Below are 26549 nucleotides of genomic sequence, written 5' to 3'. Positions count from 1 at the left end.
ACCGCAGCAGCTTGCCACGACGGGGCAGCGCACGCGCGTGGGCCCCCGCACGCGACCAAGCGCGCGCCTGCCCCCCCCAGAGCGGGTGTAGGCACCCACCGCCCCTCCGCTGTGCGCTGCCCGCGCGCCGGACGCAGGGTGCCATCCACGCGCCCGCGCCGAGGCACAGGCCCGCTCCCCGCGCGCTTGCACGCGCGAACATCACCCACGCGCGTTCACACAGGTATGTTTTCACGCACGCACCTACGCGCGCACGCGTACGTACACCCGCCTGCGTATCTACCCCCCTCTCGCAAAGCGGCGGCGCCGCAGCCCCGCCCCCAGGCCCGCCCGCCTCAGGGGCGGCCGTTGGAGCGCGAGGGAGCCCCGCCCCGCCCCGCCCCCTGCGAGGTCCCTCCCACCTCCCTCGTAGGGGCGCCCGCTGCGCTGAGGGCGTGGGTCACGTGACGGCGGCCGGCCGGGCCGAGTGACGTCAGCGGTCATATGACCGGCCGGGGCCGTCGCCAGTCTCCCGAGCGCGGTGCGTCGCCGCCCCCCGCCGCCCTCGGCCTCTCTCCGCGCTCCCGCCGGTGCCGCCTCGCTCCCTCTCCTGCCTCCGCCATGGCTCGGGTCCGAGGCGCCCGGGGGTTGCTCGCGGCGGCCGCCCTGCTCGGTAAGGGGGGGGGGGGCGGCGCCGGGGGGGCCGCGGCCTGGGGCGGCCCTGGGCGGCCCCGGGGCCGGCGGTGCTGGACGCGGCACCTGCGCGCCGGCTGTAACTGGAAGCCCGGCCGCGGGCTCCCACCTGCTGTTGCCATTCCGGGGTGGTAGCTCGGACCCGGGGGGTCCCGGGCCTCCTGGGGGCGGCGGCGCGGCACCCAGCTGGGCCGCGGCCTGGCCGGGGCGGGGGGCCAGGTCCGCCCGCGGGGGTCCCCGGCCGCAGCGCCCGGCTGCTGGGAGGCGGCGGGTCCTGTGGGGAGGTCATCCCTCCTCCTCCCTGCACCGGGCACCTGCGGCGCCCGGGAACCTCCGACAGCTGCGGGAGGTAGGAGGGGAAGGATGGAGGGAAGGCGGCGGCGGCCGCCGTGCTTGGGGACGGGGAACCGTGTATCGCCCGGGAGCGCTCATCGCAGCATCTGCACTGAATCGAGGGGCAGCGCTCTGGGAAGAACCTGAAAATACACCTTAACCTCTCACAAGGCATGGAAAGGCAGGAACTACTGATGTCATTGCTAGGAAGTAGCCCTTTTCTATAGGGCCTGTAGTGCTCCCTTGCTTGATGGCTTTTATCCTGCCATATCTTGAGTGGCATCTGAAATGTCGCTGGAATAGAGAGATTTTAGTGCCTTGACGAGAAGGGTTGTTAGTGCAGCAAGACTTTTTAATGAGGAAGTGTGACTTGCTTGTTTACTGATAACTACCTTGCCTTAGGTTTCTTGCCTTGATAGCCATATCGTGCAACACTATCAAGTTTCTGAAATGTGGCTTTGGCAGCAAAGGAAACTTCTTCAGCAGCTAGCAAAAATATTTCCTGAATAAAGCAGCAGTTGAGAATGGTTATCTGCCTTCATTTTGGAGATTATGACAGCCTTTGAAACTCTTCTAACGTTTCTTTGGTAGTAAATATCTTTATCGTCATTGACAGTACTTCAGTTCCTCTGTTACAGTGAGCCTGAAAGGTGTCACTCACAAGGGGCACTGAGCAGGTCAAATATCCAGCTCTTTGCCAGCCAGTCTAGTGAGCACAGTGACTTACAGTGCTATCAGACTTGCTTTTTAGGACTGGCACCTGTAACTTAAGTGGTGTTGAACTGATGTTATAGTGGGAATTCTTTGTATAACTTATTTAATATAGTTATGGCTTAAATGAAGAATTGCTGCTGTTTGTCATCTAAGCAGCCTGTGTAGTTCTTAAGTGGTACCAGAGATAATATTTTCTGGGACTGTAGTAGTCTTCCCCTGCTTAATTAGCAGTTACAAACATAATTCAGTGCATTTAGCTTTGTCACTTTCTGGCATGTAAAATGTGTTAGGTTGCTGCAGCTGAGGCAACAGGCTAGTGTATTTTACTACAGAGTAACTATTTACTGACAGATAGAGCTTTGTACCAGTGTCTAGTAGCTGGGTGTTTCTACATAACTTTATCCTATAATCTCAGGGGAAAACTTTGTGGTGCAAATAGAGACCCCTCTTTGGACTACAGATAGCCTCCACCATCTTCTGCCAGAGTGTGGGGCTTGGGCGGTAGTGAGGGGGGAAGAATATGAGATCATGAGAAGATACGAGCTGAATTCTTTAGACGTTTGTAGCCTTTTAGTCATCTGAGTGAACACTGATCAGGATAAGGTAATGATCACAGGAGGCTGAAGGATTAGCATGGGTTGGGTCAGATGTGAAAGCTTGTTTGGCAATGCCTTGACTTTGGGACAATAGAAAATTTTTTTCCTCCAGAATATCTCACCATACCTTACTTACTGTTTCACTTTCCCATTCACATTGAGCAGCAAGTGCTAAGCTGAATATTTCATATGTCAGCATGGAGTATTTTGTGATTAATTTCCTCAAGAATATCAAATGTGCATATGGAATGAAAAAAGATTTAGGTAATTACAGTGATAAATACAGGGAAAGGAGGCTATGGGAAATGAAGTACCTCCCCTCAAACTTAGCTGTTGCTTTTTGAAATATGAGGGAAGATGATGCTTGTCTGCTGTTGAGCATGATGGGTCAGTTGGGTTGTGTGCCAAACCCAACAGAGCTGCTTGTGCTCTTTGAGTCCTAGAGCACCTGTAGTTTTTTCCTTACTGAAACACAAACACATCAGAGAAAACATTTCTGAAAATCTAAGTTTAGAGTCGGACATGGATTCAATATCAATGAGTAAATAATGAAGTGTCTGAGATTTGGGGAAGGAAAAATGAGTTTGAAAAGGTAGCGTGATGCCATTGCAGGGTTATTGACGCATAATCCACGTGTTTCTATTGCACAACTCTAGTCTGAAGGGGAATTTCAAATCTTCCTACCGATGTAGGGGTAGTTGAGAGAAACTTGGATAATAAATTCCAGGCAGTGAGTAATTTGATGTTGTATTGTTTTTCTCAGTTGTGGCACTGCTAGCTGTATGAAACTGAGACCTAGTATAAAGTAGTTTTCACAAAATATAACCGCTTTCATGTTGTGCAGCTTTTGAAACATTGCATTAGCAAGTGCTGTCCTTAACACGGTGTTTGCTTGGTAGCTTCTTTAAGTGTGTTGACACAGTCTCTAAGGATCTGAATTTGTGTGCTAGTCCCAAGCCTGTCGTCATGTGATAGGTTACTGAGCTTTGACTTTGGCAGCTTTTCGGACTTGTAAGGTAACTTCTTACTTGCCGAGTAAGAACTTTGCAGGCTCCCTGGCATGCCGCTGTTGAGAGATGCTCCCAAGGTTCCTGTTCAGACTGACTTAGAAGTTTCTTTTTTTGTGTAACCTGCTTCTAGATTGTTCTGTAGTGAATAGGATGATTTCTAATCAGTAGTAGATGATAAGCTGAAGAACTACCTCTAGGTACAGGGAAACCCTACTAAAAGAAAAGATGGATATTTTTTTGAGAAGTTAACTACTGTTATCTCTGTCAAGCCTTTTATATGTCTTAAAGATAACTTATCTTTAGCACTAAGAAGGCACGCCTCGCCTTTGCTGGTTTCGGCTTAACTGCAACAGTTTGTCTTTTCTCTCAAGTCAGAAGTTACTTGGAAATTCCTTGAGAAAACTTGGTGCCATAATGGATTTCTTGGTATTTATTTTCTTAAGCTTGGCAGGAGACCCTTTTGGGTATGTAAGTGGCAGTAGCTACAACACCTATTTGAACACTACGTTGCATTATCTTAATTCTAAATTATAGGCCTACTATTTTAAAATGTATCTTATGTTTTGGTAAATCAGGCTTCCATGTTTTTTGTGCATCTGACTTCAAGATGGACTGGTACCCCTGTCAGTCTAAGGGTAACAGTTTCTTAACCTTCTCTGTCACTTGACAGCACCACTGGCTGTCACTACTACTTTTTCTACTGTAATTCAAAGTGTGAGAGTGTTAGTAGTGCCCTGGCAGTAGACTACAGAACTTCAAACGTGGTTCAGCTCTGAGCAGTGGGTGTTTGTCTAGCTGTTCCCTCTCCAGTGTTCACGCTTGAGCACAGTACTCCACATTTAATACATTTAGTTTTCTTGTATTAAACTTCAGTGGCTTCTGATTTCTTAACAAGGCAGAATTCAGTTTGTGTAATATGGGAACACCAGTATGTCTTTGCTTTCCTTGGCAGGGGTGAGATCTACTCTCTTCTTGATAGGACTAGGAGAGTGGTTTACTCAGGCAGTTGGTTTGTTATCTTTTTTTCCCCCAACATCCTCTCCTCTGGAAAGGCTTTCTCTTTAAATTGTCAACACAGTGCTCCTTCCTCCAAAACATCATTTGGGACTGCTAGCTACCTTGAAGGATGTGTGTTAGTTGTGTGGTGTGATACAGCAGCACTAGCCAGAGCAAGTGCAAAATGAACTTGTGTGAATGCTCCCATGGCTAGACCCTTTTCAGTTCAGACCTCCCGGTGGGCTCATGTAATCAGCTGCTGTAGAGCTATCCCAGGACTTCCTTCCTCTAGATAGTCACATGAAGCTTCTTTATAGTTTCCTAAACTTGATGCAATTGTGCAATTCTCTGGCCAGATGGCAAGTGTACAGCTGCTACATAGCCTTTCCTTTATAATGCTTTTGTACTTTTGTAAATTTGTTTATAAAGAGAGAGGTTATTCATCTACAAACTTGAATTTAGAAATAAAATGTTTACTGCCTTAATGGAAATCAACAATATCAAAAACATAATCTGAGACTGCATGAATTTGTCCCTGTTAGTTGGCAAGGATGCATCTTCTAGGGTTGGATCAGGAACTTGATATCATCAGGTGCTGCACCTGTACAAGTGCAGCTGATTCTCTTCTCCCCTAAAGTACTGTCATCCATCTATGAATTCAGCTGTTTCCGCTTTCCACCACTGTGTTTGTGTTCAAGCATGTCCAACAGCAGCTGAAGTGAGTCCAGCCTTGTCTTTTCCTGCTGTGCTTTCCAGATAGCCAGTGTTCAGTCTTCCGAGTCCATTGATGACAGGTCAGTATAATTTTATGAAGACCATCTTGTCTTAACGCAAAGTGGTTCATACATCAAGTCTGTCAAGGGATTTTCCTGCTTTCACTTGTTCCCCAGAAATGTTAGGTTTGGTAAATATGTTATGTTTTAAGTTCTTGTTTTTTCTGTATTATCCCAAGGTAGTATAGGTCCTGGATCCTAAGCAAGTGATCTTGACTCAGTCTTCTGAAAAGGGACTTGTACCAGGTGTCTGTCTGGGAGTGGTGCTTACATTAGAAGATGAGTGATTAGAGGAGAGCATAACTCCTCAGGGGTTCTTCCATTTGCTTCTCTGGCATAGACTTAGGAGTCTGAAGTGGTGACTAAGGTCACCACTTCGTTCATAAAATGGCACTGAGATGACAGGATCCTTCCGAACCATCAGAATGAGTAAATTACTGGGCACTTCTGTTCACATGGGCAATGGGAAATAAACCTTCTTTAGATAAGAACCAGCATTTCTTATCTTCTTGGATTAATGCCCCCTAGATAGCAGCATTCACTGTGTATACCCGAAGAACCCAAAGGACATCTGGGCAAATGTGCAGGACAACACAGCAGTGCTGTAGCTTAGGTACAGAATGATTGTGTGGTGCTGGTGTCTTTTAGCAAGCATCCCTTACCTTCAGAGTACTGCTGTGCAGTAATTACAGGGTAGGCTGTAGCCGAGCAGAGTCTTTGGTGTGTATGACCAGGCTGTGGGTGTGATACTCTGAACCACTGTTGCAGCGCTTGGGGGGGGGGTGGGGGTGGAGGGTGTTAGCTGGGCTACGCTGCAGCCATGGTTTTCCTCCTAAGCCATAATCGCTCGGTGTAACTGCAAACAGTCCCATCCACTAGATATCTGTATTGCTTAAACTACCAATGATGTGGAATATGTGTCCAGGTGAATTAGGACGGCTTGCTGCCCTTTATTCCGAGAGGGAGGCAGAAAAATACTAAAGAGGTTTTTATTTATGTAGGAAACATGAATATAGTAACAAACACCAAACTATATAAAAGTAGCTTTTGTGTTTGAGATCCTTATTGTCAATGTTCCATGTTTCTAATAAAAATTGGAGACAAAGTAAATCATTAACTATAGGAGCTGAAGTCCTCTTTTGCAAGCAGACAGTGTAAACAGTTGCCATTAATATATGCTTGCTTTTTTGGAGCACAACAACCATTAATCTTTCTCCCTTAGTAGGTTTCCATTATATGGGAGAGTAACCCAAGGGTAGCCGTGCTTGGCTAACAGGATTTCAATTATAAAAAGGTTCAAACCTGAAAGCATCTGTGTGTGGTCAAGAGATGGGGAATCCTGCCATTCTAAGAGCCGCAGTCAAAAGGGCTCAGATTTAGACTGTTCAAATGTGCTAGATTGTTTTGTTAGCTTTGTAGTTTTCAGTTCAAAACAAACTTAACTTTTTGAGGTAGATTTCTTTAAGACAAATCATCATATAACCAAGCAAGTCTTAGTTTTGATTTGTTTATTGTATTTCAGTGTTAATACACTCTGCTTGGGTTTTTGATGTAAGTATGTTAGATAAGGAAGGATGCTGGATTTACTTCAAGTAACATATCTAGCTTTGCTTCAACAGTTTTACCTTCATCTTTTCTTGCATGAGGCTATAATTTCAGAAATGAGGTATAAAGGGAGAGATTATCTTATGATTTTCAGTTGAAAATATGCAGCTAGAATAAATATGTAAGCAGCCCTTTTTTTTGGAACCTATTGGAATATAAATGAAGCATCCAAACTAAGTGAAATTTCTTTGCTAGTACATTTTTGGTGATTCCTCTACTAGATATCCATAATGTAGTATTTCCGGCCAAATTAATAATGAACTTTACAAAACTTACTTTTTGCTATTGAAAAGTCTAGTAGCTGTTCAGCTGTGTAAATCTGGGGTACTGCACTTGCTCTACCACAGATAGTTTTCAAATAGGGTGCTGCAGTTTAAGATGACCATTTAAAGTTTGAATTTAAGAAACTGGAGGTTGTATCAGTTTTTGTGTTAAATAGCAAACAATGATATTGTAATGAGAAGTACAAGCAATGTTCTCAACTTGTAGATATGCCATGATAAAATTGAGCGAAACTTTATGGAACTTAATTAGAAATATTCCCAGGACAGATTGATTCAACATCAGCTTGCTTTTCTGTATTCTTGACATTTTGACTGTAGGCTCTTACTATTTGTGGGCTGGTGATGATTCATGCATTAATCACTAGTTGACACTGAAACTGCCTTCACAAACTCAACAGCTGCTTTCCTGCCAAAACCAGCGAGCTGTTCCTCTGCCTTAAACTGGCTGGAGCGAAGAGTAGGCAGGACCTTCTTTCCTTCAGTCTCCTGATTTGTTCTTCAGTGGGTTTCTCCTGATTTTTCTTTGCCCCTGTATCCCTTATGTTTCATGCAGTTCCATCTGTATTCCTTTCCATCCCAAGACCGTAGGAGCAGATGATGCTGCAGCACAGTCTCTCTGATCACCATCCTTGTGCACGTTGGCTTACTCGCAGTGAAACAGCCCTCTTGCCACTTCATCGAGGACAGCTCAGTGTCTCATGCCTAATGCTTCCGTCTCATCACTGACACTGCAAGTCCAGCAGCTGCTGAACATTTCTTAAGAAGGAATGGGGTTTTATAGCGCTTGTTCCACACTAACAAAATCGGGGTTCATATCATGGTTCGTATCATTAACCTTGCAAAAATCTAGTAGTTATGCAGGTGGTATTTTTTACTGTTTGTTCACACCCCTTATTCTCTATTACTTAAACTTGCTGAGGGTGATTTGTCAGCTCTTCATTCCCAGAATCCATCTTCCATTTGGTGCTTTCTGGTCCCTCTGCATTGTCTTTTGTTGTTCTCTGAATCATCTGTAATGGGCAGGTCTGTCACACTTTCCTTTAAGTCAGCAACATCTTCTTAATTGTTTTTCAGTCTCTTCTTTTCCCTGTATTTCTTTTTAAAACTTTTTCCTGCTTCCTTTATTCTTTCACTACCTATTACGTGTTTATTTTTAGCTCTAACGTTGCCAAGTTTTTGTAATAGCTATCAAGCAAGGGAGTCAGCGTGCACACTGAATATTTTCATTCTAGCAGGTTTTCCATTGGTAGTGTCAGTTCAAGTAGCCATGGACTCTTACTCCTTGCCTCTATGCTGTGCTAGAAATCTTCAAGAAAGTGTAAGCAGCATGCTCTTAAAAGAAGTGCTTAGGTAAAATGTAAACAATTTCCAGATGTAAATTTAATTGAAGGAAACTTTGCAAATTGAAACTTCCATGCGGAGGAGCATCGATTATTTCTAGCACTGTGCTGAACTGCAATAAATAACTTTTTTTTTGTGAATATATGTTCCTTAGTGAACATTATGAGCTGGACGTAGTCAAAGGTAGGACAATTTTGCTTTGAAATACCAGTTTTCTACCATTCTTAAGCAATGTCTGTCTTCTGTCTGGCTCTGGTTTTGAGTCTAGACTCTTTAAACAACTGGGTAAAGTGTATGAATTCCAGCCTGAGTTTTGGCCCCCTTTGGTGCTGGGGGAGGATATATTGTTGCTAAGGGGAAGGCAACAAGGGGAAATGCTTGCTGAGTGCCAGAGAAATTGTTTCCAATGTGTTCCTACAACTGAAGTGCCTTCTACTTGAGCTGACATAAGTCTAATTTTTCCTAATAATTGTCTTAATACACTTGTATGCGCCACAGTTTTGTAGTGAAAAGTTTTAAAATTTGGATTTTCTTTTTAAAATGTCTCGGGGAGGAAAGCTAGCTAATGGATCAGCTGGATCTTTTTGCTATATCGGCAGTTGAATGGGTTAGCATGTTTGACTGTCTCAAGCAAATAAGCTTTAAAAATGGGGCAGCTTATGTCTTGCAGCTGCTTTTTTTTTTTTTTTTCAGGTTTTCTGCAAGACTGAAGTTGTTGCAAATGCAAGCTGATAAAGTGCTAGCATGAAAAGGGTGCAGGCTTTTTGCAATGAGGCGTGCTTTGGATGTGTGTGGTGACAAACTGAGAATCAGAAAAATAAAATGCTCTACAATAAAGAACTCATAACACCTTGGCATGATTTCAGGTGCAGGAGCACTGTCCAGTTAGCCCTTACCGCAGATGAAGTATGAGATACATCCAGAATCTGGTTATCCAGCCTGCCGCAACGAGACCCCTAGGTGAAGCTTTGTTGTCAGTGGATGGTGGCCTAAGTACATGCTGCTGTCAGGAAGGATGATCCCGTGCTCCTCTCGCCACATGTTCTTACTCTGTTAAGTCAGTACTAGTGTGGTCAGTTGTACTAGTGCTCTGAGTGCTGTGGCTGGAATGGAGCGAGTGGGGGGGAAAAGCTGTGCTTTTGTCAGCAGCTCAGTCTGAGGTTAGTTTAAACCAGTCAGGAAAACATAACCTCAGTTTGTGTCAGGGTCTCGGCCCCCATCCTCCTCTCAAGCGCAGAGAGCGTGATGACATTAAAGAGAAGTTCCCCTGGCAAGGGTGGCATGCTCCATCACGCTATTTTTGGCAGTCCCTCCAAAACATCTGCAGTGAATCCAAGCTTTCTAAATGCTGCATTCAGTGCATGTACAGCTGAGTGTCCTGGTACAGCGGGAATGAAGGCTGCGTGGTGTGCTGTGGGGGGAAGGCTGAGTGCTATAGGCACGCAGGATCAAATATGCTAAGTCAATTCTGGCTGAAGCTTGCAAAATAGTTGCTGTGTAGGATGAACACTGAGTAGCTGCCTTGAACAGTATGATTGGTGTTTGTTGCAAGTTTTTCTTACCCTTTGAGGACCCAGCATGTTAACAGTTTTGGTTTGGGTGGCTTTGTCTTTCTATAAATGGGGTATTAAATTTGTCCTCTGTGTGTTAGTGATGTTGAGGCTAGTATAGAGACCGTTAATGCCCAAGTTTCCAAACTCAACTGCTGTTTAGGATGTACTCCTAAAATGTACAGTTGTATGTATTTGTCTCTTTGGGACCAAAAATAAACTTATGTGACACCAAATTAACCACTTGTCATTCTTAACAGGCTTTTTACAGGCTGCTTCTTCATTTGAGGTGAAAGATTCAAGTGGTAAGGCCTGCATAATCGCTAATATGACAGCAGCATTCTCAGTGGAATACAAAAGCAATGGGCAAAAAGAGGTAAGGGGGGTATCCCACTGCTTGTATCTAACTTGTGTTTATAAAATGTGTGGTATTTCTGCATGTGCGCAGTATTTAAACTTTGAACAAATATTTAAGCATGAAAAACTGCTTCAGCAAAGATTTCCCCCCTCCCAGTCATGTTGCATCAACTTTTCTTTTCTTTTCTTTATTACTGATGCTGCTTCTAATTAAACAGGGTTAAGGCTGCCTGAAACCACCACAAACAGTACATATGTGAAATTACTTTTGTGACTGAAATTCCACATCAGTCCTATTGGTAACTAAAATGGCTTTCATTGGAACTGTACAGGCAAAAATGCTACCAGTTGTTTTTTGGTGAACTTGGTCATACTTACATGGACTAAATCTGAACTGAAATGGCCGTTGGCACGTAGCTTTTAAAATTCCCTGAAATCTGGGATATTCTCACTGAACAAATCTCTAGCTTTCAGTGTATCTACAGACTAATGCAGTGCATGCAAGTTGCTCCCTATTAACACAAATGCCTGTTAATGGAAAGTTAAGAATTTTTATTCACAACTACTCTGCTTTTCAGTTTACTTTTTTGGTATCTTTACTACTGAATAGGAATTGTAGATTATAAATAAATCTCATTGCAGTTGCATGTTTTGAGGCACTCTTGTTGAAGCTGGTTTTTTTCCTAGCCATCAGTGTAATGTGAGATTGGGGGGGAAAAAAAAATCCTACTACTTTGCCAGTGGTGCACTTGCTATGTGTGATTTGAGCTGAGAGTTATATTGCATATATAACTGAAAGTCCACTCTTTCAGTGGTGCTGGTGGTTTGAAATCCTGCTGATACAGGTATGCAAGTTTGCATTCAGAGGTGACTGCTTTTGTAACATGCTTTTGGCTGTTTCTTCTTGTAAGCAGTAAGCTCAAAACTTTCCAGTAAACAGTGTATTGGTCTTCAGGTATCAATTTACTTCTCAATATGTAATAAACTCCAAGTATTATAGCCAAACTATCTAGGCTGTACCATTTGCTTTTGTTCTTACTCAATTGTACTACAAGAAGCAAAGCTTAAATTCTCCCATTTTTCACATGTCTAGAGTTTGCCATATTTGATTCACATAGTACAGAAGTACCTGCAAATCCATAGTGCTAGTTTAGGGGAAAAAAGTCGAAGAGGTGCTGTGAGTATGTACTGTTTTGTCCTCAAATTTCAGAGAACAATATTCTTAGAAATCCAAGTGTCAGTAACATGCTACTTGCTATATACAGGTATAAAGCAGACATTTTATAGCATGTATGAATGTCAGCTGTATGTTTTATAACAGTTTCATAGGATATTTAAAAATCAGTAAGGAAAAGCTGTTATATCATCCCATTTACATGTGTTTTGTTTCTACCCCACAGTTTGTACACTTTCTTCTTCCACAAAATGCTACAGTAGAGCCACAGAGCTCATGTGGTAAAGGTAACATATCTCATCCAGTTCTGGTGTTGGGTTTTGGAGCAGGACATTCATTAAGCCTGAATTTCTCATATTCTGAGGAGAAGTACCAAGTCAAACAACTAGTTTTCTACTACAATCTGTCAGATGCAACTTTATTCCATAATTCAACTGCAGGTAAAATGTTCTCATTCTTCTCTGGAAGTGTAACACTTCCGGACGTAATACCCATTTGTTTCTGTAAATACTGTTACATACTAATGCAATGTAATCTTTTTACAGGAGGAGTGAAGAAAGTATCACATGAAACAAATATTCAGGCATATATGGGCACAAAATACAGATGCATCAACTCCAAGCGCATCAATATGAAGAATGTGAACATTACTTTTAGCAATGTTACTTTGGAAGCCTATCTCACAAATGGCACTCTCAGTACGAACAGTAGGTATCTTGTAGCAGAAAATGTACTTGGTGAGCTAATATTTCCAATAATAGATTATTTCTTTTTAAGTCCTGACTAATCATATTTAGGCAGCTACAAACTGGATCTAAAGTTTTGGTAGCAGCATCTTTTGAAATGTAGACCTGCTTCAGGTTTTCTCCGTAGGGGTGTCAGCATCCATGACCAGAAGATAGTGAACTGTGTTCCCCTGGGTTTTGTACAGGTATGAGGGAGCATTCCTTCTGTTCATGAGTATGTATGGGTCTAAACACGTGCTGCAGTAGGTTGACTGAGCACATGGCCGAAATCCTGGTTTAAGAAGTATCTGATAACTTCCAAGTATTATGCCTCTATCAAAGTAGTTTGAACTAGTTACCATGTGCTCTGGGGAAAATTAGTGATATAATGGCAGACAATAGAGAACTGGTCTGTAGGGAGCAGATATATACATCCTCCTACAGGAGGCCTTACATAAGCTGTAACAGTGATGTTCTTTCTCTGTCAGGCTCAATCACAAAACGACTTTTTGTCCTGATTGCTTGTATTGAAAAGCATTTTGGAATTTCACTGCTATAATGATTAGAAGACAAACCACTTCATGGTGTGTTCATGTCCTTTGCATTTGTGGCAACACTTTTCAGTTTACAAGGCTCTTGATGTTTGATCACCTGTGGTATCTTAGGGAGTGATAAATCTTTGCCTTACTTTTCGGGCAAGTAAGAAGTCTGATCTTCTCTGGGAAATGTAGAACTTTTCTTTCTTATGCTGTTAATCCCATTTATGCACCTGTTGACATGAATCTTAAACTAGGGTAGTCAGTGCTGGCATGTGATGGATACATTGAACAAGTGCCTTCTACAGGAGTATCTATACCTTGTCCCGTGTCTCTGAAAAATACCTTGCCTGATGCATGATAATACTGGAGTTGACTTCTTTTATGGCTGCCTCACATGACAGGCTCAGATCTCGGTGTGTATCATTTTCTTGATCAGTCTTTTCCATTCAGTGAACTAGTTTGCAGCAAAGATGTGGACCTACATTTCTAATTTTTAAAAAAATAACCTGATTTCTATTACTCCACTCTTCAGAACTATCTGTTTTTTTAAATATGATATCTTGATCTAGTATTATACTGGATAAGTATGATAAGTGATCAGTTATCAGCAGGCTTGAACATAAGCCATGATATCGGGAAAAGCTGTTTTTTAACTTCTATACAACTTCAATAAAATCTCCCTATTGTGTAATAACTTTCCTTTTAACACCACCTATTATCTGTTCTTACATAGATACATATTATCTGTTCCTACATAGTCCTTTGGTTAAAAAAAAATCAATATTGCATTCTTTTGGGAGGGTGTTCCTTATGCAACACAAGTTTGTCAGCATTTGTTTTCTTTTCTATTCCTAATTACTACTTTTTTAGATTAATATAAACACTTTTGCCAGGATCACTTCCCCAGAGTTGCTTTTCTCCATCCTGTGGTATCACTGTCTTGATGAAACTGTTGATCCTCAGAAAAAACAGGTGATTTCCTATGATCCTGGGGTAGCCACTGTTTGGTCTGAGTTCAAGCTTTTTGGGTTGTTTTAATTTGTTTCCACATTCCTGTTATCCATACTGCCATGATCAGTTTTTTCTTTAAATTATCATCATCCCTAAGTTCTTATTACTGTCTTGGGACTGCACCCAGGTATTTTTTCTATTCCTACTGCACAATGAGCTATCTTTTTTTTTTAATTCAGATGGTTAAAGAATTCTCCCTTTATCCTTTTTTAATCTTGACCCTGAAATCATCTTGTTCTTTCCAGATGAGTTCCTTCTTTCCACTCTTGTAGGCTTGAGACTTCCCCTGTAGTTTTGGCAGCTAGTTATCGATAAACTTCAGATCTGGAATTCTCCCTTAACTTTTTTCCCTGCAGCTCCTTCGTTAGTGGATATTTCTGCTGGTGATCTGGGCAAGGCTTACTGAAGTGAAGAAGAGTCAGTATTCAGTGCATCTATGCATCCCTAGTAATGGTAACTTCTGTCAGTGTACCTAGAAGTTAGTAACTGAGGTTATGGTAGTGATGATCTGCAGCTCTGAATAAAAAGAGGCTGTAACTTTATCTGTTGGTAGTTTTGTCAGCTGCTTTCCTATAACTGTGAGAAAGACAGAAGAATTTCTCATCTCCAGATCTGTCTTGAAGGGTTACTAGGAGTTATGCTGTAAATCAGTTCAGTAAAAATACTGCATCAAGACTCCACCTAGGACAAACTTCCACTTGAAGTGATTTGGTTGTTTCTGTTTCTGCTAACTTGAGTAAGAGGCTGTATGTGTTGGGGTCTTGCAGATGGAGGGAAATTCTTCACTGAAGTATCAAGTAAAGCTGCTGTTCGGTTTATTTATTGGGAAATTAACACATTTTGGGGCCTGATCAGTATCTTAAGTGTACAAAAGATAGGGTCACTCCTCCATTCATCCACCTTCCCCTCTGCTCTTTGACTTGCCAGAAATGGAGTAGAAATAGGAAAGCATGTGATGTTGAAGTCTATGTGAATTCAGAAGGTGTGATTAGCGTTTCTGAGCCATAATCAAGTTATGTTGCTGTTTGAGTTCAGAGGCTATTTATTAGATATCTAGTATCTGCAAGATATATATGGATTAAATTTTAGAAGTAGGCCCTTTGAGTCAAAGTTGACAGCTGCTGCAGTTGCTGTCATCCTTATAAAGTTGCAAGCTGTTATCCCTGACACATGGAGATGACCTTGGCTTGGAACATGGAAGCCTGTACTACAGTAATGTCTTTGCTCTGACCTTTGGTTTTGGCTTAGATGTTCAATGCAGGAACTTTCTTGGCTCCCAGATCAAGTTAAGATCTTGCTGCCAGGTGTTTCTGAGTACTCTGGCAAATAAATCACAGTCACTGTTCTTTCTCTCTCCTTTTGCTGTGGAAGTTGCTGCTGAACTGGATGAAAAGAGGAGGCAGTCTTATACATCTTCACTCAGCCTTGTACCCCCAGTGGTGGGTGGCTAATGCAGAACTAAAGGGAAGGACGGATGTGAGATCCAAAGGGAGAGGATATAGCAAAACACTTGCCATCAGAAGCAGTGTCTTAGAATCCCTTTGTTAAGGATAGAAGAGCCACAGTGCTGCTATGAGGACTTGAGAGGTCCAGTAGTATTTTAATGTTACTGGGGGTATTGCCAAAATAATAATAATGTAGGGTCCTCACAACCTGGTAGTGTAACTGAGGGAGGGAGGGAGGGGAAGGAGAACTAATCTCCTGGGAGACCACTTTTAACAACAGGTAGGAGAACTGTTCCTCTACTTCTAGCACACGAGTGCTCAGTGTCTGAGGGATAGTCATCTCAGCCTTGCTGTGAACATACAGCAGGAATGTGCTGGCTCTGTCAACATAGCAGTATCTTATTTATCCTGACTTGATGGCAAAGTGAAATGACAGACATGAATAAAAGCAGATGTGGTCACCATGAACTTCTGTAAACAACAGCAGAGGTGTCATTTTCACATGCCAGGCTTTAAAAGTGTCTCAAATATTGCAACAAGAGTTTAGGTAATGCTTTACAATTGTGTTTCTCAGCCTTTATTATCTTCTATTAGGAAAAGCTACTTGAAATTGTGTCCTTCTTTCCCTTGAGGATTAAAAAGGTAGAGCAGCCCACAGCTTCATTTTGTCTGGTAATGTCTGTTTTCCTTTCTCTCCAGAGACAGAATGTGCTGAAGATATGGTCTCTACTACTGCTGTAGCACCTACAACTCCTAAACAGACTACTAGCCAGGTTCCAACAACTAGCCCAGCACCAACTGCATTGCCCCCAAATCCTGCAGTTGGTAAATACAATGTGACTGGTCCAAATGGAACCTGTGTGCTTGCCTACATGGGGTTACAGCTTAATATCACCTATCTAAAAAAAGATGAAAAGGTACATTTTTTTTCTTTTTTCAAAGCCTTCAGATTCCTTCTTTGGGGAAAACTTGGTAAATTATTATAGGCTAACTTTTTTCTTTAAAAATACCAGTTCTTTCCTAGTGTTCATCCATGATTGTCCTCTATTTGAATTGCTTAACTTGGACTAGACTAGTGGCGATTCAAACAGTTCTCTTCTACTGAAAGTGGTCACTAAAGACTTTTTCCATTCAGTAAGAGTACTAAACTGGTCTGTCAAATCCAGTAAGTGTATATGGCCATTCCACAGAAGCAGTAAAAAATTACCAAGATATGAGTAGGGGGAATCCTATTGTCAAAGATGCCATCTAAACAACATTTTTAAACTGTTAAATAAAATACAGGAATTTGGCTTGAGGCACCTAAATGAAAACAGTGAGTGACTATTAGAAGAGAAAATTATTACTACTGTAAAACTGGACAGGCTTGTGACTTAGTTAACTTCCAGCCAGCACCAAAGAGGCTTGGGTTTGACTTTAATGCTTAAGAGCTACTTAATGGTTGATTTTTTTTTAACAGCAAAAACGTTACATGGTTTATGTAAGAGCCAGCCCTGGCACAGGTTCTTTCCCTCCATTGTTGATGCAAAGCCCAGCTTGTCAGCCCCATGGACAAACCCCTTACCCACTAACCAGTAAGGCAAAGCTGTGAGCATAATCCCAAAGGGACTGCTGAAGGCCCTTAATAGGAAACAATGGCCAAAGGTCAGCAAACCTTTATGTTCAGTAAAGCTTTGTTATAAGGACCTTTGATCACAAGCTGCTTTTTCCTGTCCTGTGGCTTAATCTGACGTAATGAGGATAAGTGCAGGCAAACAAATTATGGCTGCTTTTGTGTAGTTTAAGTTGGATCTCAGTGACCTGGTGTGAGGCGGGTGGTATCTGTATAGGATTTAGCTGCTTAATGCTGTATGTGGTGGTGTAAAGGAATCTATTGCATTTATTTATGATGATGGCTGAGAGGTAAAATCATGAGCACCGATAGTTGGTGTGTGGCTGTACAGTAGCTGGGTATGATGCACTGTGTTTTAGGGAATTTCACTCAATTCAGGTGGCTAAGCTGTGTCCTGTAGCATGGCATTCTAGCTCTGCCAGAACAGCTGATTTCTAGCGCAGTGGCCATTGAGGAGGTGGCAAATAGGTTTTCCAAAGTCACATGAGGGTCAACTAAGAGCTACTGAAGGTTTCTGTTGGATTGTTCGGCAAGCGCTCTTAACCCACAGCCTTCTGCAGATACAGGACAGTAAAAAATCATGTACCATGGGCAAAGCTAAAGCATTTTGAACTGAAGTGACGTGCAAGATGATCATGCTTACAGGCAGTTCCCTCGATGTCAAAACACTATTTTGTAGCTTGTTGCCCCCTGTGTAGTGGTGGTTACTAATGTTTTTCCTAGCGCCAAAGAAGTTTAGTGTGGAGAAAGCAGCAGGTTATTGGCCGCAGCCAGTCAGGGGTGCAGAAGGCTTTGTTAGGCATGCGAAGATGCCCTTTGTTCTCTGTACCAGCCTGGTAACTCAGGTGCAGCTTACACCAGCCTGTAACTTGCACATGTATCTGCCCAGTTGTCTGTAAAATGTGTGGGCAAACACAGCATTGTGTCCATGTGAGCACAAGCAAGCTAGAAGTCGACTGAATGTATGGTGATGTATTTGTATCTTCAAATGTCATAATTGATCCTCTTCTCTCATAGATGGCATTGGATTTGCTGAATTTCATACCACATAATACAACTTCTTCTGGGACGTGCGACAATACGTCTGCCTTCTTGAATCTGACTTTTGAGAAAACAAGGGTTATCTTCCGCTTTGCATTGGTAAGAATCTCTAGGCAAAGCGCGTAGGGTCTGCAGGACTTCTCATGTGGGAAAACTAATTGGGGCAAGTACAAGAGAAAAAAGATGCAACTACAGGAAGGGGAGTAATTCCTTTGTTTTTAATACTAGGATTTAGAGGGTTTAATACTTGGTAACTGTTGTGAGGAAAGAATGTATACATGTATGTACACACATGTATGTATAGACTGACATCTATTTTGTTTGGAATGGGAATTTCTTTTAAGATTATATTGCCTACTCTCTAAAGCTTCTTGCCCAAACTGGGAACAGTTCTGCTATAGCAGAGGAATAGCCTGTGACAAATAGACATCTCATCTAATCGTACAAGCCTGGAACTGGATTTAAGTCCTCATTAACTTTCTATGTACAGCCCAAGAGCCATGCATGTTTGTCTTATGGACTCCTACAGTGGTTGGAAATCCTGTTCCCACAGCTCTGTTCCAGTGCTCTGTTAGAGCTGTGTACCCTTGAGGACTGAATCCACTGTGTTTGTCAGCTTCATGCTGCTTTTAATACTTGCGGGATTGATCAAATGTGATCACCTAGACCTGTTGCTGTTAAGTGACTCCACATCTCTGTGGGGCACTGAGCTGCTTTAAAGCTGTATCTGTAGCACAGGTGAGACTGTACTAGCCAGGTTAAGGCATGGGTGGGACTATACCTTTTAGTGTGGAGGTCAGGTCAGCAGTCTGAGGAGTGACAGTCTCCTTTTCTCTGCTCCCCTTCCATCCCCCAAAGTAATCTTCCCTAAGGTGCATACTCTCTGTAGCTATTCTCTCTAAAAGTGCAACTAAGCTCTTCCTTTGAATGCTAATCCCAATTGTGGACTATCCTTTGAAAACCTTTCTCAAAATGCATGCAGGATTGAACCCAAATCTTAACAGCTTATGTTGTACATCACTAGCTTAAATGACAACTACTGGTTTGTTTTTTTTAAAAGAATGCAAGTACTGAAAAATTCTTCCTGCAAGGTGTGAATATAAGCACGACTCTGCCTTCTGAAGCAAAAGGTAGGGACTTTTAAGAAGTCTACTTTCAATGACTACTTCTATAAATATTAAGGGTTGCCTGCATTAAATAACCTGTTAGGAAGGTCGGGGGTGAATGTATTGAATTTAAGCTCTAGGAGCTTACAGCTCCTGCTCTTCAGGATTCTGTAATAAGACTTTCTCTTACACAGTTCCAAAGTTTGAAGCATCAAACAACAGCATGAGTGAGCTGAGAGCTACAGTAGGGAATTCCTACAAGTGCAGTGCAGAGGAGAATCTCCAGGTCACGGACAAAGTCCTTGTCAATGTATTTAATGTTCAGATCCAGGTTTTCAAGATTGATGGAGACAAATTTGGGGCAGGTAAGAGGTTTACATCTGGGGGGAAACCTAAGATTTGTGAAGTGCTCTTTGATATAAACATAAAATATTCTGTAGTCAAGTGTCAGCTTGTGGGTGCTATGCTTTGTCTCTGCATGCCCTATTACAGATGTTGTAGGGGCTGATAAGATCTGAGTTGAGGCTAGTGTGAGAAGTATGTAAAAAGCTTTGAGGTAATTAGGACTTCTTGTGGTGCGGAGAAGAGTTAAGGAAGAGCGTTAACTTTCCCTCCTAACTGCGTGCAGACAGTTGTACGAAAGGGGCAAAGTTCTGGGAAGTTCTTGACTCTTAGTTAATGCTGTCCTTTGTGACATGGTTAAAGGCAAACAGCTAGGGGAGGAGTCGCATGGATCTACTTATGATGGCTAAGCTTTGCCTAACAGTAACAGCTCTTGCAAAGGAAACTATTATAAATCTCTATATTGTGCATACAACTAGTACTAGAAAGACTTCATCCTGAACAATTATAGTTGGTGGACTTGGCTTCCTTTTGGTTGTTGGCAAGCTAAGGTAGAAGTTAACTTGAGCCAGTTTTATCTATGTGCTGAGAGTAGAAACTTGAAGTTCTGGATATAGCCACCTGTTGGTGCACTAGTGCCTAACATGGATCTTTTTCTCTCTCTTCAGTGGAAGAATGTCAACTGGATGAAAATAACATGCTGATCCCTATAATAGTTGGTGCAGCCCTTGCTGGTCTTGTTCTAATTGTCTTGATTGCTTACTTGATTGGCAGAAAGAGGAGCCATGCTGGATATCAAACAATTTAATGACTTGCACTAAAATCCAGTGTAGATGAAAAGCAATTGCAAGAAGCTGGGAACCCCCCCCCCACCACACATTTCCCCTGAGCTAAGATTGATATTGTAAGGGAACACCTTTTCTTGCAAATTGCTTCTTTAAAGTCTGCTTTATTAAATGTGAAATCATCTTGCAGCATTTAACTATGCACAAAATAACTTCTGAAAATTCTGGTGTTTAATTTTGCTAACTAGTTTAAATATTTACCCACTTAGAAACAAGCTAAAAGTTTTTAAGGGTGCTTTTTTGGAATTGGCATAAGGTCACGTCAGCTAAAGATTCCAGAGAGGGATGTTGCTAATTCACACTGACTCAATTTCAGAACTCATAACAAAGGGAAAAGGTTCACTCTCTGTACTGCTGCCATCCAGCGATGATGTTAATTATACTGATGATGCATTTAAAGAAATTCAGTAACAACTGACAGAACTGAAGTTTAAAATCTAAACTCCACCTTGTCTTTTAGGTGTGTATTTTTTACTAAGCTTTAAACTCAATGCCTGGCATATGCAGGGTGTGAACAACGCAATACTCAAACCTTACAGGAACTCTTTATGATTGGACAACTCCCCGGTTTGATATTTTTGATGCTATGCCAGCTTGTTAGGAGCTGGTACTTTTTTAAAATGGGTGTTATTTTTATTTACGTTTTTTTGTAAAGTGATTTCAGTCTCTTCTGTTGGAAGGTCCAGAGAGATCCTGTTACTGCACATGTGTACAATATAGATCTCAATCTGCTGATTCTCTTGCTTTAAACTCGGCTGGGGGGTTGTACACTTTAAGGATCCGTTCTTATGTATGCATTGCCTGTAACAATGCTAATAAAGACACTTTTTTTCTGTATATCTTAGTGTTGCTGATCACTCTTGACTGTTTGGTAAGTGCTAAAGTCTTGGTTTGGCTGTACTTTGAGACCTTTAAACAATCCTTAGCGTGGAGTTACGTTAAACGTTTAAGGTTTTTTCTCTGTGTGGCACAAAGGTGAGGCTTAATGGTGTATGTATCTTCAGAACAGTCCCTTGTTTTGGACTTTGTGCTTGGAAACAGGTAAAGCTCCTGTGTATCAGTAATCTGAGATCTGGAGAAGATAACTCTTACATTAAATTGCTGCTTGCTGAGAAACGTCAGTATAGTGGTCTGCCCCGCTAAGCACCGCTTTCTGAAAGTGCTGCTGAGATACTCGGTATAAGGACTGTGTAAATGACATCTTATATTTTATTTTAAAGTTGGAATCTTACCACAGAGTAGGAAACGCATGTCTGCTGAGGTCTATGTATGTTGTAATATGCTTGGAAATGAACCTTTGAGCTTAAAGCTTCCCTGACTCCCTCCTGCAGTAATGTTTTGGTGTTAACAGTACTGGCTACACAGGGCGGGAACCAAGGCACACTGAAACATTGCACAAACACTATTCTTCTGACAAGGAGAACTGAACGTGTGGCAGTAAGGCTGGTATACTTTGGGCCATCTGCCCTGCTACCTTCAAGGTACCTGGAAACTATGGATTTTGCCAGTGGTGAATAAACTAGTATTTCCTAATACCTGCTGATGTACTGGAAGTATGGTACTGCCACTGTCCTTACAGTTCAGTACGCAAGGAAAAAGGTGTCTGTCTGCTACCATAAAGGATGGGATAGCTTGGAATCATACTGCTGAGTAGTGGTCTTTACTTGTCTAGAAGAGCACTCATCTACTTCCTCCAAAATGCTGTTAGGTTTTTTTTTTTCCTTGCTGAGGAACAAAAGAAACTCAATCTGCACAGGGAGAAAAAAAGATAAGCCTTCCTTGAGAAGGAATGAAAATAACTTGGAGTCTGAAAAGGAGTGTGGTGTTAAAAGTTGAGGCTTTCCACGGTAGCTGTTCAACAGGGAGAATAAAAAAGCACAATTTGCTGGCCTCTCCATCTTCCTTCCCTTCCCCAGCAGGAAGGAGAGGGAAAGGATTTGGCCACGAGAGGGCTCTGTAAGGACAAGACAGCAATTCACAGGCACCTGGCCCCAGCAGGGCTGGAAGTGGCCTAGTGCCAGGGACACAGCTGCTGCTTTGGTTGGTTCTGCCCAGGGGTAGGATATGTGGACTTGCATTAAGGTACAGCTTTGGAACTGCCCGATGTCTCACCCTGTCAAGGAAGAAGTCTGTGGCTATCTTTACAAGTGTTTCTCCCAAAACTTTTAGGGACACAGGTATGTGAGGATATAGCACCTGTAGTGCAACCTCTGTACACCAGCACAAAGTAGAAGTATAGCATCTACTTTCAGCATCCCTTACAACAAAGTGAGAAATGCTACTTCCAGATTTGAGTCAAATTACTTGTTACCTACTGTGCTAGAGCTAGAAAACCCTGAATAAGCATATAAAACATTAAGAGTGGTTATAGAGGAGTTTTTGCTGCTGCTTTCTGTAGCCTGGACTTGCACGTGTTCCTGCTGCCTTTACCTGAAGAGCTGTTATACACTGCATGGAGTAACTGTTAGGGAAGATAAAGATCACCTTCCTCATTGCTGTCTTGCCCTGCACTTTGCCATATTTATTGAATTCCTTAAGTGACAGCACTGAGGAAAAAGGAAGATGCTTGTATTCTAGCCAACTAGTGGCAGTCAAGAAAGAGATGAGATTTTATTTTCTTCACACCAAGAAACAGGTTCTGACAAATTAAATTAATTTATTTTGTACAAATGATAGCACTGTAACAGTTAATACAGTAGGAAGGATATGTAATTTTATACACCTGTTTTGTTTTAACATTACAAAATGCCCTGAAAAGACAAGGATCATGACTGCTTTTTCAAAAGGAGTATCCTGACACTGATCACACTCTACTCTTGAAAACACTTTAATCCTTTAAAAAAAAAAAAACCAACAAAAATCCCAACAGAACCACCAGTTCCAGTTACAGTACAAAGTGTTAACAACACATACTTGAAAGGCAGGAAAAATTGGTCAAGTGTCAGTTAACTCATGGAAAGCTTAAAGTGTGCTTTAGTCAGTGCAAATAGAGGAATGTGTCAATTGCTGTAGTATCTGACCACCTGGTTCAATCGGGTGAGTTATCCCTGAGAAAGCAACTTCTCTCTGCAAGTCTCTCGGAGCTTGTTGATTGTTGCCATGGACAAGCTTCCAGGGTCTGTGAATATTTTCTGGGGGCAAAAGGAGAAAATTCTTAGTTAAAATTCTGGCTTTGGAAAACATGCTGGAATTCTCATATAATTCTCTGAACTGTGAAATCCCTGCTTTGATATCCATACTGTGAAAACACTTACTCTTCTTTGGCCTCCTTGTAACAGGGAATATAAAGACATGGTAAACCTGCAGCTCATAACAAGTGCTGTAAGTTACACAAAAGCAACAATACAAAAACTAGTTTGAATATAAGTGTCCAGTTAAAATTATTCTAGAAGGCATTTTTGTGTTGGTGGGTGGCAGGCATATTTAGAAGGTATTAAGCTATCCTAGGTAATGTTACAAAGCACCAGTGCACTTCTCATCTGGTGCTAGCATAGGTTGTTCAGGCTCTGGAACGCATACATACATACATACATACATACAACAACATCTTCCTACTACAAAAAATCAGTCTTAATCCCTTGCTTTACTACCTTTGCTGCTCTTCTCTACCAAGCTTTCTAAAGTAGCAATGTATATGGATGTAAGAATTTGAGGCATTTCAAATGCATTTACACATCTGTAATATTTTTTTGCCTTGACTCATTGCTCAAGAGCAATACATTTGTTTTCACTACTTCATCTAAACTTCTGACTGAACAAAACTGCAGCAAGCTGCAATTTATGCACTTTAATCTACAGTTAAGATGTGTGGGCCCTTCAGTTCTCTGTAGTTGTAACTGACAACTCTGGAGATGAGATTAGAATTGAGCCAGTTTTGAACAGTGTTCTGGTAAAATCTGCATTGCATTAAACTAAAAACTAAGATTTTGCTCAGGGGGAGGGGGACATAAAATATTCAACTGTCATCAACCTCCACTGGTACCACTGCTGGGATTTATGCTGCTGGGAAGAAAAAAAAAAAAAAAAAACACAAAACCAAACCCAAAAGTATGTGTTTCAAAGTTACATAAGAATCTAACCTAAATTGTTTATTTGGTTAAATAAATAACCAGTAACTAATGCAGTTAAAATAAATGTTTTATTCAGGGTAACTGCAAGGAAAAGGTAGTTGATTTTTCTGAAAACAGCTGCTGTAAAATGTAATGTAATTAAAGAGGGGGGGAGACCTTCAAGGACAAGTGTTTGTATCAGCCTCTGAACTGGTATTCTCACAGCAGTTAACATTTAACAAAACTCTTACTCTAAACCCTTTATGGAAGGGGAAAACCCCTCAAACATCTCCCTTCTAAATTAAGCTGTACCTGCAATTTATTTTTCCCTTGCTCCTTTAATTACAATGCTCACAAACACTAGTAAGCTAAGCTTACTTTTCTTCTATATGAGCAGCAAAGATGAAACACAACATAAATGACATCCTACTACGACAGACCTGTGCACAGAGCTCTGACATGGGCACAAAACTCTGGGAGTAAAAGTCACCTATTGGGATGTAGTTTTGTGCACACTTGGCAAACAATGACAGCGGAATTGGCCAAGTGATTTATGACAGATGTGCTCCTGTTATTTTTTTTTTTTGCAATTAACATCTTTCACATTTCAATCTTCTGAGTTAAGCTCTGAATCTTGTGTTTTATACAGATTTGGCATCCGATCTATTAATAGTTTACAAGAATAATTATTAGTTTGCAGGTTGTCGTAAGACTTGAGCATTCAACTTCATGGTTTTTTGTCTGGAAAAAAAGAACTTGGTGCTACCTTTTTGTTCTCTGACTAAACATAATGCTTTATATTCTAGCACTCTGAAGATTTACCAATGCAAGTTTAAAATTCACTTTGTGTCTATTCTAAAATATTCTATTCATCTGAAAAAAAGCACAGGAACACAATGCATAGTTCACTGAAAGAATGCACTAAAGTTATTTTCTCATTAGACTTCCTGCCTTAACTGGTAAAAAGGGCAAGAATAATTTTTTTTTCCAAGTATGACAGATAATGTCTGGAAGCCATATATATGGATTTAGATGATAATTCTTTAAAAAAATTCTTTAAAAGGTTTGCATTTCTTATATAAAAACATTCTTTGTCCTTTCGGCAATTCCTACAGATACATTTCTCCTAACTGTATCCATCATATCACATTGTGAGCAAAATGTTTCTGTTTTTAATTTGTAACAACTAAAAGCTCCAGAGAATTTACCTGCATGAAGCTGTGACACTCCGTTACAAATGTTCCTTTGGTGATCTGCTTAAATTTGTCACAAATGTCAGGGAAGTTCGTGGCTTCCAAAATAAAAGCTTGGTGTTGCTTAATTAAAGTTAAGGCCACGCGGAAGATGATCTTTGACCCTTCATAGAATAAACAATCCCATATTCGGAGCACAGTCTGCAGGAAAGGAGAGAATTCAGGTTACAGCTTCTTGATTTCCAGTAGGTAATTATTACTAAAGCACTACAAATGAAATTATGATTATGAGTGTATATTAAGAGAACTTTTATGTTACCAATTACCTCTACTGGAAGAATGTCAATGAACAAGCATATAAACCAGCGTGATACCACTAGGGTCCACATGACTCCATGTCTTTCCATTAGCTCTGCCACAGCTGGAACTTTCATTTTCACAAGTTCTCCAAGGACTTCCTGATCAGTTTTCAGGCCCAACATTGCAGGACTGTAATAATCTTGGAGAGAAGAAACCAAAATTCAGGAATCTGTGGACATGATTTTTCCACAAAATTGAAGAGAATGTCCTGTACAGCTGAGTATATAAAGGCATGTTGAGCCTATGAATCCCAAGTTGGAGTAAATTAAACCATGCAATGAAGATGTCTGCACTGTGGTCATACAGCGCTTCTCTTTCAGCCAAGGCTGATCCCTCTACGCAAACACTTCATTCAAACCTACCAAAGTATCTTCTTTCTCTCTGATGTTTTGTGGCAATTCATTCTTCCTTCCCAAGGAAGGATGACCTACATAGTTTTTAACTACTAGCTTAAACTGCAAAAGTCTTACTAATATTTAAACAGTTCAATATAACCACCACCTCCTTCCCAGGTGTGGGGGCTGCACACCTCCCAGGCCACATAATACCCAGAGAGGTAACAAAAAAAACCCCAAAACAACCTACAGCCTTTAGACTAGGTCCAGTCACAAACTGTAAATGTGAATTTCTGAAAGCATCAGCTGTGCAGGGGTGCTGGAGGCCAGATACCACTTCTAGGGTATGACCAAGCCATTAAGAGTTTTTCTCTCTTTTCTCTGAGCCAAGGAAATCCCACTTTTCATAGAATAATTCAAAAAGGAAGTGAATGACAGGTTCCCCAGGCAACATCTCTTCCTACTTAATTTACCTGTGAGATGGGTTGAAATTAGACCTACATCTCCTACACTGCTGGTCACTGCACTAAACTGTTAAATC

General features: G+C 41.5%; 2 protein-coding genes across 2 annotated transcripts in view; one reads left to right on the top strand and one right to left on the bottom strand.

The window, feature by feature from the left end:
* Positions 1-465: 465 nt before the first annotated feature.
* Positions 466-20908, top strand: LAMP1 (lysosomal associated membrane protein 1). Its single transcript, XM_075525450.1, has 9 exons — positions 466-652; positions 10135-10250; positions 11632-11845; positions 11951-12112; positions 15825-16042; positions 17755-17877; positions 18839-18908; positions 19079-19249; positions 19895-20908. Exons 1-9 carry the CDS (start codon positions 484-486, stop codon positions 20032-20034), a joined length of 1383 nt encoding a protein of 460 aa, XP_075381565.1. The 5' UTR covers positions 466-483; the 3' UTR covers positions 20035-20908.
* Positions 20909-22406: 1498 nt separating this feature from the next.
* GRTP1 (growth hormone regulated TBC protein 1) overlaps positions 22407-26549 on the bottom strand; it is a 38891-nt gene continuing 34748 nt past the window's right edge. Inside the window, exons 6-8 of the mRNA XM_075525371.1 lie at positions 25640-25812; positions 25329-25514; positions 22407-23202 (exon numbers count right to left, since the gene is read on the bottom strand). Coding sequence (XP_075381486.1) covers positions 23113-23202; positions 25329-25514; positions 25640-25812 — 449 coding nt within the window. The 3' untranslated portion in view covers positions 22407-23112. The remainder of the gene's footprint in view (positions 23203-25328; positions 25515-25639; positions 25813-26549) is intronic.

The sequence above is a fragment of the Mycteria americana genome, chromosome 1 (genome assembly GCF_035582795.1).
Source record: "Mycteria americana isolate JAX WOST 10 ecotype Jacksonville Zoo and Gardens chromosome 1, USCA_MyAme_1.0, whole genome shotgun sequence".
Lineage (NCBI taxonomy): Eukaryota > Metazoa > Chordata > Aves > Ciconiiformes > Ciconiidae > Mycteria > Mycteria americana.
This window is presented reverse-complemented; position numbering and strand designations above follow the sequence as displayed.